This window comes from Calidris pugnax, unplaced genomic scaffold, assembly GCF_001431845.1.
Source record: "Calidris pugnax isolate Ruff unplaced genomic scaffold, ASM143184v1 scaffold24, whole genome shotgun sequence".
Lineage (NCBI taxonomy): Eukaryota > Metazoa > Chordata > Aves > Charadriiformes > Scolopacidae > Calidris > Calidris pugnax.
The window spans coordinates 15,173,254-15,194,985 of record NW_015090922.1 but is presented as its reverse complement, the minus strand read 5'-3'; the positions used below and the strand labels follow the sequence as shown (position 1 = coordinate 15,194,985).

The 21,732-nt window shown below is 38.7% G+C and overlaps 1 protein-coding gene across 1 annotated transcript in view; it reads right to left on the bottom strand.

Moving 5' to 3' along the window:
• Positions 1–962: 962 nt before the first annotated feature.
• Positions 963–21,732, bottom strand: part of KCNK5 (potassium channel, two pore domain subfamily K, member 5) — a 35,955-nt gene continuing 15,185 nt past the window's right edge. Inside the window, exons 2-5 of the mRNA XM_014951251.1 lie at positions 9,579–9,690; positions 8,215–8,381; positions 6,901–7,069; positions 963–6,147 (exon numbers count right to left, since the gene is read on the bottom strand). Coding sequence (XP_014806737.1) covers positions 5,327–6,147; positions 6,901–7,069; positions 8,215–8,381; positions 9,579–9,690 — 1,269 coding nt within the window. The 3' untranslated portion in view covers positions 963–5,326. The remainder of the gene's footprint in view (positions 6,148–6,900; positions 7,070–8,214; positions 8,382–9,578; positions 9,691–21,732) is intronic.

Below are 21,732 nucleotides of genomic sequence, written 5' to 3'. Positions count from 1 at the left end.
GCTACCCTACCCCCTATAAATTACTAACACTCTACTAAAATACTGAGGGCAGGAGGTGAACAATAGTCTGTAGGCTCCAACCTGCTGGGAGTGATAGAAGCATTATCAGGTGCTCACCAGACTTGACATTATGTCCTGCCCTCAGCTCCATGTGGGGACACCACCTCCCTTTTTGGCGGTTTTTGGCGTTGGTCACCTCCTCCTCCAATACTCCTCAGTTGTGGAGCTGGAGGAAAATGTCAAGTCCAGCTACCCTTACTCAAATCATGATAGCATCCACCCTTCCCTCCTGTGTTTATGCATCTCCCTACTTTCCTAGCTCACACCTCAGCAACTTCACTCTCTTCACCCTTGGGCTGAGGTTGTCCCCATTTCTGCAGATGGCTCCATCTCTGTCATGGGTATCATGAAGTCATATTTTACTACCCATTAGGGTAGGTAGTTACCTATTTTTCAAGGTATTTTAAGGAAACTGCTGGAGTTGAAGGACTGCAAATACTTCTAGCCTGTAAAAAGGTGAACACTGCTGCTAGAAATCTTGTGAAAATTCATAAACAGCTACTCAGATATTTTAATAGCTCTGCCATAAGATTCAAATAGCAAACACCCATTTTATTTTACTTTTGTACAGCTCAATTCTAATGATTCCTGTCTCAGTGCATCGTCTTCAAAAACAGCCCCCCTGAAAAAACACAGCCCTTAGAATAAAATTTTATCTTGCAACAGCTGTCTAAATTTCTCATTGAATAATACTTTCCTATGCTGTATCTAATTGAAGACTGAAGTTATCAATACCCCAACACAAATACAGGCATCTGCTTGCATAAAGCAACAGGCTTTACTGGCTCCTTACCTTTGAGCTCTTTGGCCAGGATCAGTCACATCTGTGCAGTGCATTACAAGTGTAGGGAGTTGTAAAAAGAAATCTCATTTTTTGATTGCCATTCGCATGACAGAGAGGATAAATTGTAAAATTTTTATTGCAAAATATTAAAATAAATTACATTTTACAAAGACTTAGTAAATATTTACATACAGTGTGATTCCAGTGACAATCAGCAACAAAGAACAGACAGACAGGCGCAGAACGGAGTGATAAGAGTCAGAACTGTACAAACTTCAAAAGCCATACAAAAGACAAGATAATTTTTAAAAAGGTAAATCCATCACAAATGGAATGAATCCCATGAGGCACAAAAATTACAAGTCTACAACAGAGTTCTTGGGGTTTTTTTTTTTTGTTTAGGTCAACAGACTCGTATATTGCTTTTTGCTCTCCTCATCAGTGATGCTTGTCTGTCTCTACACATACTCTCTCAGATCAACTGGAGAAAAAATAGTCTCAACATATATAACTGTGTTACCATGGATCTGTTATCAGCCTGCATGTTTTGTGACATCCATTGCCAGCAACAGACTCACAAATCATTGGTTCAGAAAAATTTAACACACCACTTTTTGTATTTCCTCAGTGATTTCGTACCAGTGTATCAGATGTATTTAGACTGTCTGCTATGAAATACATATCTGAAAATTATGATGTTCTGGTAAAAATAGGCTTCAATAGGATAAGACAAACAAGCAGTGTAACAATGATGCCATGAAGTACGGGGTCACACAGCCTACAGCACTTAAAAGGGTTTTTGTAGGAACAGAATTTTGTTGTCACATTTCAGGATTTTTTAAAATACTGGCTCATCTTGGCAAAATGAGTAAGTTTATATTGTGAAAGTAGACCCACGCTTTGCATGATGCGACTGGAAATACAATCTATGTGTAGGCAATAGCTAGAAAGAAGACTTTCCGCTTCTATTCTATCCCTTCCTTATATGTGCTTTTAAGCTTCCCCCCACCTTGCCACTTTCTTTAAAAATCCCCTTTCCTCTCTTTCCAGGAAGAGGTCTGTCTTACCTATAAAGCAACTCCATTGCATTAAGAGAGCTGTTAACATTCTTAATTAGCCAAACAAAATCTTATGTGGCATCCAAAGAAAATGTTTCCAGATTGACCACAAAATTGAAATAAGACCTTACCAAGTAGCACTGGGGAATTCACTCAGAGGCACTTCAGGGGCTGAATAGCTCAAAATCCAGCCTGGACACCCCTCTAATTCACTACATGTAAATTTGAAGGCAGAAAGACATTAATGTAGATCCCCCAGGCAGCTGCTTTACTCAAGATATGGAAGACAGGCAGGCAAAAAGCTGTCTTAGCAGTTCTGAGATGGCACCATAATTTTAAAAACCCTGGGAAATGGTTCAACTTTTTGGCGAGAGACAGTATGACAGCTACGCACCAACTAAACCCCTCCAAACACTGAAAACAAGTAGGGCTTAGAGACCTATTATGTCAGCCCCTGTGTAAAGAGGAATTTTTTCCCAGTGTTAGGATTACATTAAGGCACATGGTGGGATGTCTTGAGAACAGTTTTGTGAGGTGTGATCATGTTTTCCAAAAAAAGCAGGAATATTGTACTATGTCTTAATAAATTTAAACTATTACTTGAAATCCCATGATACTTATTATGCAGACTTATAGTCTATGCTGAGTACACTGGGAAAGGCCAGAGAGCCACATCTAACTTGATAATATGAAACAGATCCCATCCATTCTCGGCTCTGGCGTACAAGTGCACTTCGCTACGGAAAACGGAGAGTCTGGGTTCCAGTGTGCAACATCCTCTCCCAATCAAAGTAGCCCTGCCAAGTATCTGGGTTGTATTATTTCTGTATTAAAGAGATAGTGTTGTGGGGTTTTTTTAATGAAGATTGGACTATGTTTTTCCATTTCATGCACTTTTAGCAAGCCATTTCTCTCCTCACTGTCCTGTAACTTTCTAACTGTCACTAAAACTTTGATCTTTGTATCCATAATGGAAGACAAGTTGGAGGGCAACAAAAGCTATATGGAGTGCTTTCTCATTTTTTTAAATTAATGTGTACTTTAAAAAAAGAATAAAAGAGGCTAGACTTGCTACACAAACATCCTGTGTATCATGCATGAAGTCTTACCTACCATTTCTTACAGTTATAAGGTAAGCTGTCAGCCACAACCCTTCACACATATATAAATACTTGAAGGGCTTGGAGTCATTTAAAATGAAGGAGGTGGAGGTGTCTGCTAGAAGTAAATAAGGTTCTTTGATAGGATCTCTCCCTCTCTTCCTGTCAGATATGAGCCAAACTCACCCAGTCACCCCTGCTCCAAACAGAAGCAATAGAATAAAATTTGATTTCAAATTTGAATCTCGCTTCAGCAATATCATCATAAAACATAGATTAACTACCAAATCCAATTATGTCAATTCCACATTTTTGCCAGTATAACAGAGTTGACCCTAACTTTGTGTTCACTTTCTATTTGAAAAAGTGTCAATATATGTGGAAAATTCTGAAAAAAAGATTAGTATAGACAGTCCCTTGTTTCACAGTAGGTGACTTCAAAACTTTCCATCAACAGGCTATCCAACAAGAGTGCCAGTTTCCCATATGTCCTCCTCCTTCTGTGGAAGAGGCCAGCAACTGAGGCCAATATTTGCAGTTATTAGAAATAGCTAGTAATTCAAGATTAGCAATACAAGATTCCATAAGTTCTTCTTACAGAGCTAGTGAGCCTGCCAGCATTACACCGAAAACAAGAATGAGACAACTTTTAACTGTTCACTGAACTTTGGAAACTTTCAGACATACTGGAATGACTTAAATACGGTAAAACTAACCAGAACAACAGAAGTTGACATGTTAAGGTTGAAAGGTCTTGGCTATTTTCTGTTCCAAGTATGTTGGATACAACTGAAGTCAGTACAATTTGCCAATATGTATTCAAGAGCCTCATTTGAAAGAGTTGTCAGGGTTAACGCATAGATATCAAAAAAGAAATAAAAATAAAACCATGGTATAATTTTCTTTGTAGCCAAAACAATTTGGGCATAAATGTTATGAAGAAACATACTTCCTTCTCAATGAGAAGCCCATCTCCAAGCCAAAAGTTAATACTTTCAGGAGCTCAGAGAAAAAGTTCCTTTTTAAAAGTGCCTCATGGCCTTAAGTCACTTGATCTCATCTCAGTTTTCCCAAGATTTGACATTGCCCAGCCCAGCCTTCTTGAAAGTGGGATAGAATAACCATTGTGTATGTACATATGTCAAAATTTAAAACAAAACAAATAAGCAAAGTGTAATCAACTGTTTAAAAAAAATCATCTCTCATTCAAATCTAGTCTGAAGTACCAAGGCAGGGAGGAACATCAGACAATACTGACTAACACACTGCACAGATCAGCAGCAGTGCTACAGGTCCCTTCTGACAGGCATTAGGGCATTTGGAGAAGATCTGTGCCTTCCAAGGTGATTTTTTTGTCAGAAGAATAATGTCAATAAAACATCACCTGTACATATACTGTATAAGGTTCATTCAAGTATTTCCTCTAGGAAATGGACAGTGGAAGGACACTTTCAACATTAAAAAAAGTTCATTGCATCCTGCTTGTGCTCATACATGCTTTGATCAACAGGTCTTCCAGTCACTTAAGACGTTTAACAGTTCTGGGTCTGATGTGCCATTTAGCAGCCCAATTGATGAGCTTCATCCCAGATGATTCTTCCTTGTTAGAGGGCTCCTTCTCAATCCATTCCTTCAGAATTTTTAATTTTAATATTTTATTTATGAAATTACAGTTCACTATAATTTGACAAGCACTGACATATTCTAGACAGATGTTTCAGAAGCTTCCTCCTCAGTTTGCCAGCACACCTCAGCTCAGATCTGTGCATCCTGGTATTCCATCTAAAGTTTCTCATTAAGTACTGGTTGCACCATTTTTTTTTGTGGTAACAACTTAACAATGGGCAACAAGAACAAAAAAAAAAAAAGCAACCCCCTTGCTTTCATTTGTGATCAAAGCAGGATTCAAATCCAGGTTTTCAGAGGTGAAAGGTTAATGGAGTAACCGAACACATTTGATGCCCAAAACAGTCTCTTTGCAACAGTATAGTTACACTCCCAAACTAATTCCTCAATAAAATGCATAAACGCAGAGCAGGTCCAGTGTATTAACTAGTCTTTTCTACTTTGTTCAAGAACCATAAAGTCCCAAAGAGCAGGGCTCCAAATTCAACTGTTATTTCACAAGTTTTTCAGATAGGCAAAGCTGATGGGCTCAGAAACCAACTTAGGATGGGAAAGAGACACTGGAGTTTATTAATTTGGGACTTGCTTTTGTTTTCAAAGAGACAGGAGAAGCTGCTAAAACATGCTTTTTCTCCTTGCTCTGTTAATTTGTTCAATATGCACTGACCACTTTCAGAAAAACCATTGTCAAATATTCTTCACGTTGCAGGTTTCACATTGCTTACTGTATTATATTCATTCATCAGTTGTTCATAAGGCACAGAAAGTTCTAGCTCGTTATTGGTAAAGGTAGATTCATCAGAGGATGGAAATTTTACCAGTTTTTTTGCAGTTTCAGATTCCTCTGCAAGATTATCATCCATGGAGGATTTTGATGTTTCCTCATCATCTGAGATATCTTCTTCTTCGTCATCATCTTCATTTACAAATGTTATATTGGCATTCTCAAATATTAAGGGTCGATAGTCTCTGGAATCCCACGCTTCGCCTTCTTCTTCACTAATCCTGTCTAGCTGGTTTACAAACATGGTTCCTTCTAGAGGGTTGTCTCCAATATGTTTATCATGCAGGGGTCTCAGTACATGACCGTTCTGAATGTCCAGAGAAGCCTCATCATATTCAAATGCCTCTGTCTTTGTGTAAGTCACCTGGACATCTATACTGGCATTCTGCATATTTTGTTTGGTATTTTCTACTTTAATCATTTTATCATTGTTTGTCTTCAGGGCCTTCTTCCCAATTTGCTTAATAAGATCATTGTAGGTCTCTTCCTTCTTTGAAAGGAAGCTGAAAATGTTGACATCCTTTGAGGTACCCATTTGAAGGGGTTTTTTAGACCGAGGATGGTTGTCAAATGACTCTTTTCTTTTTTTTCTCCGTTTCTTGATTGCTTTGTGGACTTCAACAAACATACTGACCTTCCAGTTAACAAAGAGTGAAAGCCAAGCTAGTCCCAGATAGATCCATAACTCCACAAAATATCTGTAAAGGGCATGATAGTTTGCATCTGGATTTACGCCTACAAAGAATTGAAAACAAGAACATTACTGAAAGAGGACTCATAGTTGATAAACTTTTGAAGTTATGACCCCGAGAACCACACCTTTTCACACTAATAGAGCTTGCTCTGAGAGGTGGTAAGTGGGAATCTGAAACCCTTATGAAAGAAAAAGTTGATCCTAGGTTTCTGCTTCTTGGCTGCATGGATTCTGATCACTAGACTACAACATAAAATGCCAGCACATTTATCCTCTCACGTAAGCTACAAAAGTGAACTTTTTCCCTGTTTGAAAATTTCTAAGCCTTCTCCCTGCTATTGAGGTATGGATATATTGAGAAAAGGCTTCAGAATTCCACTTACAAGGACCATCTCCAAAGCCCTAAACAAGGCAGTGGATTTTAGAGAAAGACAAGATTTTGGAGGGTGACACCAGCATGTTCAGCATTTCATGCTGACTAGTTCTGGACAGCTGCACAGAGAGCATTGTGCAGTACTTACGTGCCCTGCTTAGTGCACCAGATCCCATCCAAATGGTGCCCACTATAATGGTGGGCAGGATAGCTCTGTGCCTGAAACAGGGACCTGGGAAACCTGAAAGAGTTTCGAACTTCGGGCTCTAGACTTAGCCCATTGGATCGGTACCCACTTCTAATTCTATTCAGCAAAATGTTTTGGAAAAAGCTTAAAAAGCACCTTTTTAAATTATATTTTGGAAATAGAATTGCTATACTATGCATGTAGTAAAATAATGTATAAAATGCAATTACTGACCAGCAACAAAATCTCCAAATCCTATGGTGGTGATAGTGATGAATGAGAAATAGAGGCCTTCAATGTAATTCCATCCTTCAGTCACCATAAAGACAAAGGGAGGAATAACCAGGTGAACCAAGACACCCCAAACAATGAAAATAGCTGTGCATGTAATTTGTGCTTTCCTCTGTAAAGAAAAGAAAAGAAAAGAGTCAGGGAAAGATCTCCAAATTTTGTTTTCCCATCTGTAGCAGCAAGCATCATTTTACAGTATCAGACATTTCAGAGTTTTGTGCTAACATTTTATCAGCCATTACTAAGAGTCACTGACTCATTACTAAGAGTCACTGACTGAAGTAAACACACAACTATTTTATTTTCCCCTTTATGCAGAACTCACTATTCTTACAACTACTTGCTCAAACAGCAGTATTTCCTCATAGTTTTCTTTCACACTCTGAAAAGATTAAGAAGTTCCTGGTATTTTATAAATAGACATAGTATTCTAAAAAGCAATACCTCTGATTTTCCTTTTATTCATTTGAGTACAGAGGATGACAAATTTTTCAGATGCTCCTCTATCTATGCCTCCTACCCTTTGCTGGTTATGCAACCTCTGCACAAAGCTACACACATGCATTTCACCCTCATTTTCTGTACTTTCTTCTCAGGTGTTGAACCAAGAAAGTTCTTGCTCTGTTTCTGAAAAAACAGGACCTAAACCAGTCCCGCTCTCCTTCAGGCACTATGGCCCTGCATGGCCTCCCGTCTCTATGCAGAGTTAGAGCTGAGACAGAACTTACTCAGGGGTAAGGGGTACAAAAGCAGAAACAAACCAAACCCTACCAAAATAAACCCCACACCAAACCACCAGCAAAAAAACCCAACAAAAAGCCACGAACAAAAACGTTATTTTCCAGTCGGTTTACTGCACAGCAGGAAGTACTCATGGTAGCATAGAAGCAGGTAAGGACAAAGCAGGACATCTTATTTCCGTGCCAGAGGAGCTTGCACAGAATGTCTGTGAAATGGAGCCTCACCTACATTTGTCCTACAGGTTTCTAATATAAGGAGATACGTCTCCATAGAAGCTGCAAGATCTATATTTAGATTCAAAGGTTTCTACAAGATCTCATTTTGCTAATACTTCTTGCAGAACTAACACATCAGACCCAATCCCCCTTTCAGTTATTTCTACGCAACGTCATTTCGGAAAATTTGTGTTTGTGAAGTGTTTATTGACTACCAAGATTAGCAGGTAAATTAAGAAGGTTAAGTTTAATTCATGTCTCAAAAGTACACAGCACAAGGGTAAACAAGCAAGGGCCTTACCAGGCTTACTCCTCTTTTTGTCAGAAACTGGCCCAGCCTCTTGGCACGTCCTCCAAAGAACTTCCCCAGAGCACTGATCCATGTCAAACAGAGAGGAACTCCAAAGAGTCCATAAAATATGCAGAAGAGACGCCCAGAGGGTGTCTTTGGAGAAACATTTCCGTAACCTAGAAGAGATAAGTATGTGCATGGTCTGTTCTTGTTGCAGAAAATTCAAGGCAATTCTACCTATGCACAAAACAACATTGCGTGGGCTTCTGCTGTATCAGGTGCTCCTTAGTTCACCATCTCTAAGAGCTTTAGTCTACTCCAGCTGCTTGATCTTATGAATCTGGATGCCTTCCAATTCTACTCAAGCAACCGTGTATTGTATTAATGCAAATTTAGAGTATTACTGCATTTTAAGTGTTTCCTAGATTTTGAGCACCTTTTTCTTGATGAGATAAATACTAGAAATTTTGAGATGAGCTTTATTTCAAATGATTCCCCTACCTTAAGCAACACTATTAAAAACTTGATTGAATCAATTTTATAGAATAAAAGTTAAAAATTCATCCTGAAGCTGGAGTAGTATTTTGAGTTTCAAATGACAGTCACAATATTGCATACGGTTTAACAGTAAGACTTCCTTTTCTGTATATCTGCAGCCTTCTCTGGTTATTTTGCATTCCTGGTTTGTTTTGAGGGTTTTTTTTGGGTTTTTTTGCATTGTATGTTTAGCAATACCACATAGAAAAGATCTTTTCATAAAAGCAGAAGGCAGATGATGTCGAGCTCTGGAAATCTATTTATCAAAGGAGGAAGAAGTCTTTCAATGCAGAGGGTTTTACAAGCACAAATCAGTAACGAGATTTAGAAGACAACACTTGTTCTACTTTGCCTTCTTTAAGAGGCAAATTAGAAAATATAGATTGTTCTGCAATGCAAGAACATTGATAATAAATTAGTTTAAGATTATGCACATGAGTAACAGGACAGCTATACAAAAACCTCATATGCACATGATTTAAGTATTAGTTTAATAGAATGCTTTGTTATCCTTTTGTTTTGGGATTTTATGATTCGGAAATATAAGCGCATGAATTAACGGAACCGGAATGACACCAGTCATCCCCAGCAGCACCTTGAATCTGTTACTTATTGGAAAGGCACATATTTCTTTTCTGTGTGCCCATGGAGACAGTGGCAAAAAACTGGTTTTTTTTCCCCCCTCTCTAAACCTGCAGGTGAAGACATACTCTAGGCAACCCCAGCCATGGGGACCTTCATTTGGTGGCTTAGCTTGACACGTAAATTGGAGAGTACAAACACACTAGAGCATACAGAAAGCTACAGTAATGAAAGCTGATGTAATAAATACTTACCGATTGTAGTGATCACAGTAGCAGCAAAGATCACAGCGTTAGGCCAGTTCCAGTTGTTGAAAGTATTGTTCCCAGTGATGGCAACGCCCTGTCCAGCAGCATCTGACACAACCTGTAAGAAAAGAGTTTCCAGTCATTCTTGGAAAATCCTGGCAGCCTGAAAAGAAATGTGTCTGTCCCTCTCAGGTTTCCCCCCTTTGTTCATACTTCCAAAATAATGACTCCAAGTTTTATTTTTTTGTGAAGGCTACCTTAGTATATTTGCTAACAATTTTATGAAATATTAAAAACTTGATTCACCAAAGAAAGCACAGGTGCTCTGACATTTAAATAGGGGGGTTTAATTAGATAAACTGGCAAATCATGTAAGAGTTTAACCCAAATGGATCTCTTCCAGACACCAAACACCCTCCTCCAGACTGAACTAGCATTTAACCTCCAGTGCAGTTTCTGAATTTGGTTTAGTATTAGGGACATCTTCAGAACTATCATCCATTTCAAAACATTGCTACATGCCTCAGCTTGACTTGGGTATGAGCAGGATGTCATAGAAACCTTGGCAAAGCTAGTGCAATTAATGTAAATTCACCTGCTGTCCCTGGCAATGTCAAACCATCTACAAGCCAACATAAAACTGTACTTTTCAGCATGGACAGACAAATTAGCACTTTTCCAAAGTATTTCATGCAATAGGACTTGAATCATTGTCCTTGAATCTTATCCCCTCTTTGAATCTAGCATGCCACGATGAATGCAAAACATACAATGTTTTAGGGAAGCCAAGTGCAATTATTGGTATTTTCACATGTTCAGCAAGTCGGGTATTCAGATGTTTAACAATTATTAACCATCTTTGCTTTTTGCAGGAAGGGACTTTGAAGACACAGCCTCCCTTGCCTTTCCAAAATTAGACTGTAGAAAACACATTGATAAATAAACCTAATGATTATTTACTGCAGAAAGTAAAAATTTCAGATCAGTCATGCATCTTGCAGACTTTGACATGTATTTCTACCTCCCCAAAGTAAAACAGAAAAACAATTTATCACAATCTCTATAACAAATCCCTAATTATTTAAGTCTTTGCTCTGTCACATCAGGCTGCAGTTAAAGCCTTCTCAGGTTACTCTGCTCTTTTCCCTTCAGTGTAAACCAAGGTTGTCTGAACAAAAGTCTTGAGGCTATATCCCTATATGGAAGAGGTGAAAGTATGTACAAAAGTTGATTCATATCATTAACCCACTTTCTGTGTTTCTCCCTCAATAAGCGTTGGGGGGAAAAAAAAAAAAAAGCTATCTTGAGCCAAATACCAAAAATTGGAGGCAATATACTTTTTTCTCAACAAACATTTATTTAACAAGCAGGTGAGCTTTATCTTAAACTGGTAAGAACTTACAGAGCTACCTACAATCAACTCTTCCTTTCCTCGTCACCCCTTTTTTCCTTCCTACTTGATTAAGATCTGATCTTGGACCCAGCAGAGACTCAACACAAAGTTCAATCGCTACTGAAAACATACACAAGTTAACACAGGTTTTAATTATTCTTCAGACTTATTACATATCACCACCCTCCTACTGTAATAAAAATGCCCTCAAAGTGAATGTATTGTGCATATACAAGATGCAAACAATTTAATTAAAAACGCACTTTCAACACACAAGCTATTAGAGAAGATAAAAGGAGAAGGATTGAAAGTGAATGAAGGTACTGAACTAGATTTTTCTCCTGGTAAACTCAGTTTGGGTGCAAAACTGCATGCAGTGTCTTTCCAGAGCCTATAGGCTCTGGATAGAAAAGGATAAAGAGTGAGTTCTCACCATGGCAGTATTTGTCGTAAGAAAGTAACATTGAAATGAGAAGTAGCCCTAAAACAGGCAGGTTGAGAGTGTGCAAGTAAATCACACAATGCCGCCCCGCCGTCTCAAAAAAATAATAAAAAAATTTGAGCTACAATGGATGACAAGAGTTTGTCTGAATAGAGACCAAAGTAATTTAATTTCTGCTGTCGTTTGCAGATGAACTTCATGAAGTCCCAAAAGGACATCCAAAGTACCTGATAGACACAATCTGCTATTTATCCCTGAAATAGATGCATTTACTTCTTCCGCTGCCCAGCAACACTGCACTAAATGTTATATCAAACACCAGTTCTCCAGTCATTTTCCATGTTGGAAGTGCACTTGGATATTTTTTTTTTTATTGTTATTTCCTCACAGAGCAACTGATCTCATAAGAGATGCGCTGGAGTATCCGTTTCCATTGTCACTGGGCCATTATCTCATTGCATTACTCCACCTTCAGGCTGAGCTAATGAGCTCAATTTCCAAGTATGTACAGTTACATTAATATCTGCCAGCTTTTGAGGTTTGGAGGTGTGAAGGGGGCCCAGATCCAAGGGGAAGAAGCTGCTGGGCTGAGAAGCACACAGCTGCCCTTCCCACCCAGGCAGTTACCATTCTGGGGGCGAGATGGACAGCTCTCCAACTTATATAAACACCTTATACAGAGAATTACAGATACTCTCCAGCCAAAGCTGCCACCCTCCTCCTGTCCCTATTTGCACACAGTTAACTATGAGCTAATAGCAGATATCTGTGATCTACAGTCTACTCTCTTAAGTTACTTCACGCCTGCAGTAAGCCTGAATGCACTATATGCAGCCCAGCTGCAGGAACAAAGATGGTGACAAAACACACTTAGATAGCTCTGGTGCAGCGAGAAACACTTAACTGCTCTCCAAACAGCATAACTTCTGCCCATACTGAAATAATTAAATATTTTGGCTTCAACAATGTGAGTGGACACCATAACACTTAACAGCAAATATGTGTTTTTTTGCTTCGTAAATCTGTTCTTTTATTTTCATATGCTCAAACAGCAGAATGCCCCAGGTTGCCTGAGCTGTACTTAAACTACAGAAAACATGCTCTAAAAAGACTTTGGATGGGAAAATAGGGGACAAGGAGAGACAGAAGAGAGTAGAAGGTGTAAGTGTTCTTAGTATATTGAAAGATGTCATTTAGAAAAATACCTTTCCAAGTATGCACAAATTGAAAAGCTGAAAATAGTTAACTAACTCGGAATTTACAGATCACCTTAGACCTCACCTCATGACATTTTGTACTGATAAAGACAGGACTTTATTTTCAGTCAAATGCCTTTTGCCTCACAGGAATCAAAGGCCCTCTTCTCCCTCACTCCCCACCATTCCACTTCTGCGCTTTGCCAAAGGAAAAAGGAAAAGAAGATCTAGAGCCCCAGGAGCTACTGCTGAAAGTAAACAGACTTGCAGAGGGAGATTTAAGACACACAAAAAACTAATACATCTTCTGATAACATTAACACAAGTAGAAACCGGGATGCCATTTGAACATAATCAAGCACACAATTTACTCCATTTGCAGGTACTTCCCCACAGCCAGACCCCAGCACTGTTAATACCCGTTTCCTGGGCTTGGTGACATTTTTATTAACCCTCTGATGACCAGGTTCACTCAAGATTTACCAGATATCACAAGAAGTAGTTGTTAAATTTCTATCTTGGGAAAAGGCAAGGAGTTTCTCTCAGATGCTTTGGGCACATTCCATTTGCATCCCTCCTACATGAGTAATAGTAGGGCTGAAAAGTTCTCAAAACAAATTTGAAAATAGTGAGGAGAAGCCTTAACCCGCACAGATACTACGGATATATTCCTACTTCTATTTATCCTACTTTTCAATTTTTTGCTAGGGCAAGCCCAGAACAGCAGCAAGGTTTTTCCAAACTACATACTAATGCATTTATTCAAATTGTTTTTTCTACTGGCTTGTCACGGTTAGATAGGTATGTGGAATATACCTATTTACTTTGGTTTCTTGGCCTTCAGAAGAAGGGAAAATGGGATAAAACTATCACCTCTGTAAGCATGAACAAGTGTTCTTCTAGGAAAGAAGAAAATATTCTTTTACACCCTCTTTCAGGTATTTATATACTTTGATGAGGTCTCCTGAATCTTTTCTTCTTCAGACTGGACAGTCCCAGCTCTCTCAGCCTTTCCTCATGGGAGCACCCTGCAGTCCCTTGAACATCTTAGTGACTCTTTGCTGGACTCTCTCCAGCATGCCTCATGTCACTCTTTTATTGGGGAGCCCCAAACTGGACACAGTACTCCAAGTATGGCCTCATCAGTACAGAGTAGTGGAGAAGGATCACCTCTGTCAACCTGGTGGCAATGTTTTACCTTATGCAGGCAGTTCAAGGTACTTTTAGCCACCTTTGCTGCAAGGGCACATTGTTGGCTCATGATCAACTTGATGTCCACCAGGACACTAGGTCCTTTTCTGCAAAGCTGCTTACCAGCTGGGTGCCCCCCAGCATGTACTGGTGCATGGATCGATCCACACTCAGCAGTTAGTGATTTTATTCTAAGAGTTAATAACTGCACAAAAGCTGTGATACAGGGTTTGCATATCAAGTAGGAACAATTTCATATTTGGCATGAAATCCTAGTGACTTTAACAAGCATTAGCTGGGTCTGCTAACAATGAGGAATAGGAAAGAAAAAGGACTTCTGGGGTACTTAGGGCCAGATAGACAGATAGGCTAGACTAAAGACATAAGACAATAAATAGGCTGTATAAACTAAAGCAAAAGATCCTGCCCCGTAGGCACCCTATTACATACAACAGCCAGATATTGCTCAGTGCCACATCTCTTTTGAAGAGGCTGAAGCCTCCCATGTTATTCAAAGCATTCCCTGGAGACCTGAAATATAAGTCTAATAGTAGTTTTAAGCTTCTCCCAGTGGCATGAACAATTCTCTTTTGCTAAGTGTTTCTCCATAAGAAAGGAGACGTAATTGAACTATTAAATTGAAATTAGAACCAGTGGCTTTCTTTCTATTCTCAAGGGTATTACATGTCCATAAAGGACAATCACAGCTGGCTGCAGCATCCACAAGCAGAGACCATTAAAGCAATAACTGATTCATCCATTTTGCTTCTTTCACAAGTCCTTTTATAGAAGATGTAAAGATTTAATGCATAGAAAAACACCGAGAATTACAAATCTACCAAGTACTTTAGAGATCTTCCTACAAGGAAAAAAGCTTCACCATCAATATCTTTTCACATTGTCAGTATTGTATGTACCTATGATTAGATAACTACTGCACAGTTTCCCAGTTTCTTCAAATTGTATACAAGATTTGAATGTAAATTTGGCCAATCACAATAGTTATCCAGGCTAATAAGGTTTAAATTTATAATATTTGGTGAAACTCTATACTGCTTTTCATCTTTAATCAGATTTTAATTTTAACCATATTCAGCAGCAGCACAGCTAAGCAAACAGGTGAAGTGATATAAGAAACTGTATGGACATTTTGCATGGCTTTTAAAATCAAGAAAAGGCTTTAAGTTACTTTAAAAATAATACATATAAAAAAAAGCCATGCAAATTGCACACCCTTCTACTTGTCCCACATGGTTTTTGCAGTTACCTAGGGTTTCTGGTTCAGCAGCAGTCAGCTGTTTATAATAATGAGATTTTTAAACGCAATCTAAATGTATTTAATTGTTAATGTTTATCTTTCCAATAATAACAATTTGAGTCACATGTTAAAGACTACCAGGTCAGATATACATTACAAAGCTCTGCTGATGTAGATAATACTGTATCAGGACTACACGTAGATAGAAAGAGAAGAAACCCTCTCAGTCACTATCCCTTTTGAAGGAAAAAAGTCTGTGGGTGATCACAGCTAGATTGACAGAAGAGCTTCCTCAGACTCACCATGCAGACAGGCAACGCAGTGGCCATGGCCAGAAATTTCCTGCCCTGACGGCACATTGCACTTTGACATCTCCTTCCATATTAAAAGCAGCAGAAGCTATTTCACAGGCACAGTATGAATTTCTAAGTACTTTATAACTAGATCAAAAATAGTAGATTCACAGTCAAATTAGGAATATGTTAATTCTGGCTGATACTCAGTACATGAGCTATGACAGCTAAGTTTGTATATCTAGTTATTAAGCAATGAATATATAGTTGATATAATAATAAATGCCATAATCTATTGTTTTCAGGTATAGTAGTTGGAGAAAGAGAAAAGGGAAGAAAAAAAAAAAAAAAAAAAAAAAAAAGAGAAAAAAACGGTATTTAAAGCCAGCTGCCTTCCCCTCTGTCATCCTCAATGTGTCCTGACTGAATGGAGGATACTGCCCACCAGAGAAAATATTTTCCTCTCTAATCTTGGCAACTTGGGCTTTGGGTAAGAAATGGGAAAGAGAAGCCAACTATGCAACTAATGGTTTTACCAATGAGTAAGAAATTTTTTTCCTCCAATTACTTTTCACATCAGATATGAGGTGCAGACATATAATGATCTATTAAAATTTTCTATTTGAGTTCTCCAAAACCATCACATTAACTTATATATTCTTGAGACTAAACATTTCGTGTCTCTTCCTAGCCTTCACTTCCAAAGACATCTACACTACTACTAAGTAAATCTTGCTATGCCACGATGCTCACTTTTGTAGCCAGAGACACAACGTGACAGAGCTGCAGAAAGATGAGAGAGTACACATAAGGGTAAATGATTCCATCAAGGCAGCAGAAAGAGCAGCTACTCCAATGTCATCTTCAGGAGGGCTGACTATACATGTGTTCGTGCACAGAGAAATCAAAGCTCATCACTTCTTGGGAGAGAAAACAAATAAATCCTTTGAGGATCAGACTACCAAAAAACCACAGCCTAGAGTACAAACCAGCAGCACCCTATCTGGACATGCATATTTCTGCCAGCCACTTGGCACCTGACACATTTAATATGTAATCCACTCAAAGCAGAGTGCTCAGGGGAGGATGGTAGTCACTATCCACCCCTCCAGAGCAGCCAAAAGTCACCAGAAAAGCATACACTTATGGTTCCTGCCATCTTTTTTTTTTTTTTCATCCCTATCTCTAGGTAATGACAGGCTTATCCTGATTGCTCCTTTGGACTCTGAGTTCCCAGCTGACTGAAACATGCTGGCATATGACCAGGGCCGGCGCACAGGGCCAAGAGAACAAGCCTTTCGGGCTGCCTTAGCCACTTGACAGTCTCTGCAGGACTATGCTAACCAGCAGGACTTCGGAGAGCTGACCTTTCATTTCCCTCCCTGCATTATCTGTGCTCGCAATATGAATTCCATGTTTGTCAGGACAAGAACCATGCCAGATGTAAAAAGAAGTCTTTTAGCTGAGTCCTGGATTTCCTACTTCACTTCTGTGGGGAATGGTTTGCGACCTTTTCTGTAGAAAGAAAAATAAGACAAGTGAACCACATTGTCTCGGTCCAACAGGCAACACCCTGGTGTCTTGCTAACCTGTGAACATTTTACTGGCCTTTACTGACCTATGCAGAGAGTGGAGCTGGAACGTGGTTGGGGCAAGAGGTGCAGGATATGAGTCAGCAGCACCTGCATTAGACAAGGAAGGTGGGATTTAATAAATTCCACATTTATTAGAGAGGACACCAGTTGACTACACAAGTCCGATTCCGGATCAACTGAGCATGTAGGAGTGAATCCAGTTAACTCAACTGCTACGCACAGCGTTCCTTCCCAGCTGGCCTATACTAAGAGTTGCTAGGTGCTCCAGGGCTCTCACTAATCCTGGAACTTGTACAATCTATTTTAACAAATGTAAAATCTGAGGCAGAAACAGCTTACTTCTAACAGCATGATGGTGTTATGGCCAGTAGCCACCTACCACAAGGCCAAAGTTGGAATTGAGGCAAAAAAAGGGAAGTAGTCATTGAGGGAATAATGTTAACTTTTCCTTCTAAAAGAATAAAAACATTGCAAGCTCATGCTTGGTGCTGACAGATGTAGGTTTGTTACCTGACCAAAGCCACACATGAATAACACCTGAAAAGCTAGAGAGATCTATATGGATATACTGGATTCCTACCCCCTTATCTACAAATTGAACTAGAACAAAAATAAAATCAAACCCTGGAAAGTAAGTGTGAGTCCCAGTGTTTACATTCCTACATAGATGAACTACAAATAACAGGGGACAGTTTTTCCCTTTGCTGTCATGCACTGCATTTATAAAACAGTTGATTAAGTGTTATTGCAAGTTAAAACATATTTTGCATTTTTCAATCAACAGTTTAGTCTTAAAATACAGTTCCTATCAAAGGGCAAACTTTCGAAAATTCCCACTTGGGGAAAAAAAACCACAACCCAAAAACCCTGGAAAAATATGGGTTTACATATTTCAGGGGACAGTTTTCTTTCCAGCAATAGCTAGATTTAATCCAGAATGAAATGGTATTTTCACACTCCTACCATACAGCAGATAGAATGTTATCTTGTCAGTTTTCCAGTCTTCAGAGCAAGGAGAGCTTTAAGTAACCCTCAACTCTTCTTTTTAACTGCTTCAACATATTAGTGTTTCTTTTTAAGAAGGCAACTATAAAAGTTATTTAAGTTTGCTAAAAGTGACTTTAAATGATCCACCAGTATCTTAGCATACAAAATAGAAAGGTACATATGTAGATCAAATGCACTGTAGATACCACATGCTATCCAAGAGATTATAAAACAAGATTGAACTCGCTCTGCAGAGAAAGTTTACCTACTTTGTTGATGCTTCATTTACCCAGGCAACTTCTGAGTGTTTCATTCTGTTCACGCAACAGTGCTTCTCCATGCAGAAATGAATTACAGAACCAAGACACTCTATTGCTTTCCCTTCATTACACTTTGGTCTGTCAGCAACTTGGACTTCCATCTAAGCATACCTTTTCTTACCTAATAGAGCCTCCAGCACATGCCACTTCATACAGAGCTGTCCCTACATCTAAGCCTGATATTTAAAGAATGCACGTAAATACATGCCTGGGTTTTTACTTTGCATAGTTTTGTTATATAACAGGACAGTAAACCAGACATCGTTTGTGTCTGTTAATTTAGAATACAGCACACCCAGATGGCTTTTTATATGTGTCTTGGTCTTGATTTCTTAATTAGGCCATTTTATCACAATTCTTTATTGATTTTATTATTTTTTTAAGTATTGGGAAAACTCCTGTTCCTACACTTCAATATGTCTAGCACTTTTTTTTTTTTTTTAAGCAGCTTTGCTAGTTTTATTAGCTGGAGAAAGCACACAGTGGGATAACATTGCCCTGTACTGGACTTTGAAACCAGCTTTCAAAGAAAGTAATAAAGTAGGAGCCCTAAAGAAAGCCATAGATTAGAGCTGCAGATTCCCTTAATTTTACTGATTAGCCAGAAAAGCAGAATAGGCTGTCTAGTAAGAACACCTGAAGATCACAGCACTTAAGACAGGTAGGTGTACAAGATACTACAGAACACAGAAGTGGTCTTCAGAGGGAAAATACTCCTGACTAAATAACTGCATCACTCTGCTGTAAAGAAAGCCTAAGCCTGTGAGTGTCCTTTGAAGAACATGACTGAGCTTGAGGAAGGAGTACAAGGCATTCACATCTCAACCCTACACACATATTTTTTTACACTGGAAAATATTTGTTATTTAGTTCTGAGAAAACTTTATCTGAAATTTAGGTGCTCAGAACTGAGCAAGAACACAGAAATATCCCAAAGCAAACTGGAACTGCTCAGCAGTGAGCTCTAATATATCTCTGCAAAAGAGACAGTATGTTGCATAAGCCAATGAACTCTTATTTGCACCTTAAGCTATATCACCTTAGCTATTCTTTTAAAAATTCAAACTACCCGATCCCCAGAATATCCTGTATGTACAGAGAGGATTTAAACAAGAGCATCCTTGCTATGAGTTAATGTACTACCGCATACAGATTCCAGAACTCTTAAAAAAAACATTGTGAGCAAAGTTCTTTCAAAAGCATTTGCATTTGGATGCAATGCCATCATAAATAAAACTGGAGAGCTAGTGTCACAGGTCCCTATCTCTTTTAGGCTAGTGGCCTAAAAATCCATCCCAACCTTACAGAAGAGACTTTCTTTCTAACTGTTCTGCCAAGTGGAAAGGAGTTTTCCCCCACCTTCTCCCAAGCACAGATGACAGCACTTTTTTCTCACCCTCTGGCATCATTATTTTAACATACCACCAATTATGCATGTTAAACAACCAGGAAGTTCTTCAGTGGACCAAGTCTCAAAAGGAACAGAGTGGAGACTTAAATAAATCCATGCACTTCAGTTTGCTTTTTTTTTTCCGTCCTGGGTTTTGTTTTACCTTTTTGCAAGTGCAATATTTGCATGGGAACAATATTAAAAAGATAACTTTGTAACAGGTGCTTTGTAACTTTGTAACAACTAAATTTGTAACTTGATGCTTTGTAACCAAGCATCAAGCTTTCTTAAACCATAACTGCTGACACTGACAACACAGTGAAGAAATAATTTTTTTAACTTGTGAAGGGTAGTCTCGATAAAGACCGTACTACAGGCACAAGCATCTCTTTTTGCCACTGTGTTCTCTTACTCTAGATGCTTCCTAGTTGGCTAAAAAAACCAGGGTAGAGAAGGCACATTTGTCACAGATCAAACTTGTTATTTCATTAAGTGCTCATTAGTTTTCCTGTTTTTCAATTACAGTTTAACCAGATTAAGTGATCTTTCAGAAAGGCAAACTATTTATTAACCTATATTGGGCAGGAAATCATGCTCTTCAAACCCAATCTCAATTTATTAACCAGAAATAGCTCTAGTCAGTTGGAGATAAGAAGGGCGGTAGTTTTTTACATGCAAAATTCGAAGACACATGCTCTGCCCTGGTTTTAGCTTGTTATCTGAAGGCCAGGCATGAATTTAGAGGAGATGTAAAGAACCATCTTCATACTTGCTTGAACCTGAAAGTCTCATAAAAAATTTAATTGTGGCCAATATTTATGAGTCTGGAGGCCTCAGGACACAGTCCAGTGGAAACAATTTGTGAGTCTATTGTCAAATTAATTCCATGTTATTGCTTGGGAATAGAGAAGGTAAATAATTGTGCCTGCTATTCCCTGCTTGGAAAGATGATCAAAATTGCACAAAGCATGAACAGGATACAGAAGAGGTGAGGATAAATATCTTGGGCACTTCTGTAGTTCCAGCATTAGATATATTGAATAGACTAGTCTCCTCCCTCACCTTGCCCCAACCGCCCAATTAAAACCAGATGTACATGTGCTGACCATTTTAGTAGCTCATATAGATGTAAATGAACACTGCAATGAATTCTACTCTAGCTACAATAAGTCCTTAAGATTGCTTCTACTTGGAGAAAAGAATCAGTATCGCTGTAATATACTGCAAGATCACCAGCTCAATCAGCACCTGCAATTAGCACCATCATTTTTTCATTCCCACCAGAATGAACACAAGCTTCAAAAAACGTATTGATATTTTTGGGTTTCGCATGCAAAGTTAACAGCTGAGTAATAAATGTAATTGAGAGAACTTGCCCGAGGACATAATGCTTTCCAAGATGCAAACGCACTCTTTTTTTTGTTTGTTTGTTTGGTCTGTTAGGGTTTGGGGTTTTTTTTGTCCCTTGGCATGGAGAACAGGGGCTGAGAGTTTTAAACTTAATGGAAAATATCCTGGGAAATAATCACCATTGACATGACAAGAGAATTATCTCTTGTGGGGACAAACAAGTGGGCGTAGAACAAGTGTACTATTTAACCCTCCCAGCTTCCTAACTTATGCAGCTTCTGAAAATTAATCAAAATACAGTAGTTCCAGTAAAGGGCATTGATTTAAAAAACAGAAAATGCCTGCCTGTAGAAGAGAACCACTGGAAAACCATCTGACTTAGCTCAACTGTATCTTCCCCAAGAGAGAGCAGACTAGCAAAATACAGGGTAAAAACGTATCTAGTTTCTGTATTCCCCCTCCAGTCTATGCTATGAAATTAATCTCTCCCTCAACTAGCCTGAAGTAAAGAGGGAGTTCCAGAATGTCTGTATCTTGAAATTGGACCTTATTGCCCTTGAAAGCAATATAGGTTTTGTCATCAATTTTATTTAGAGAAGATAAGGTTTTATACAGGTAGCACATGAGTTGTGATAAGACCCAGCAGTGCTGTAACTGTAAAAAAAAAAAAAGTAATGACAGAGCAATGAGCTGGCACACTGGCTGTGTCTTTTAGAGGCCTTTACTGGCATAATTTCAGTCATTA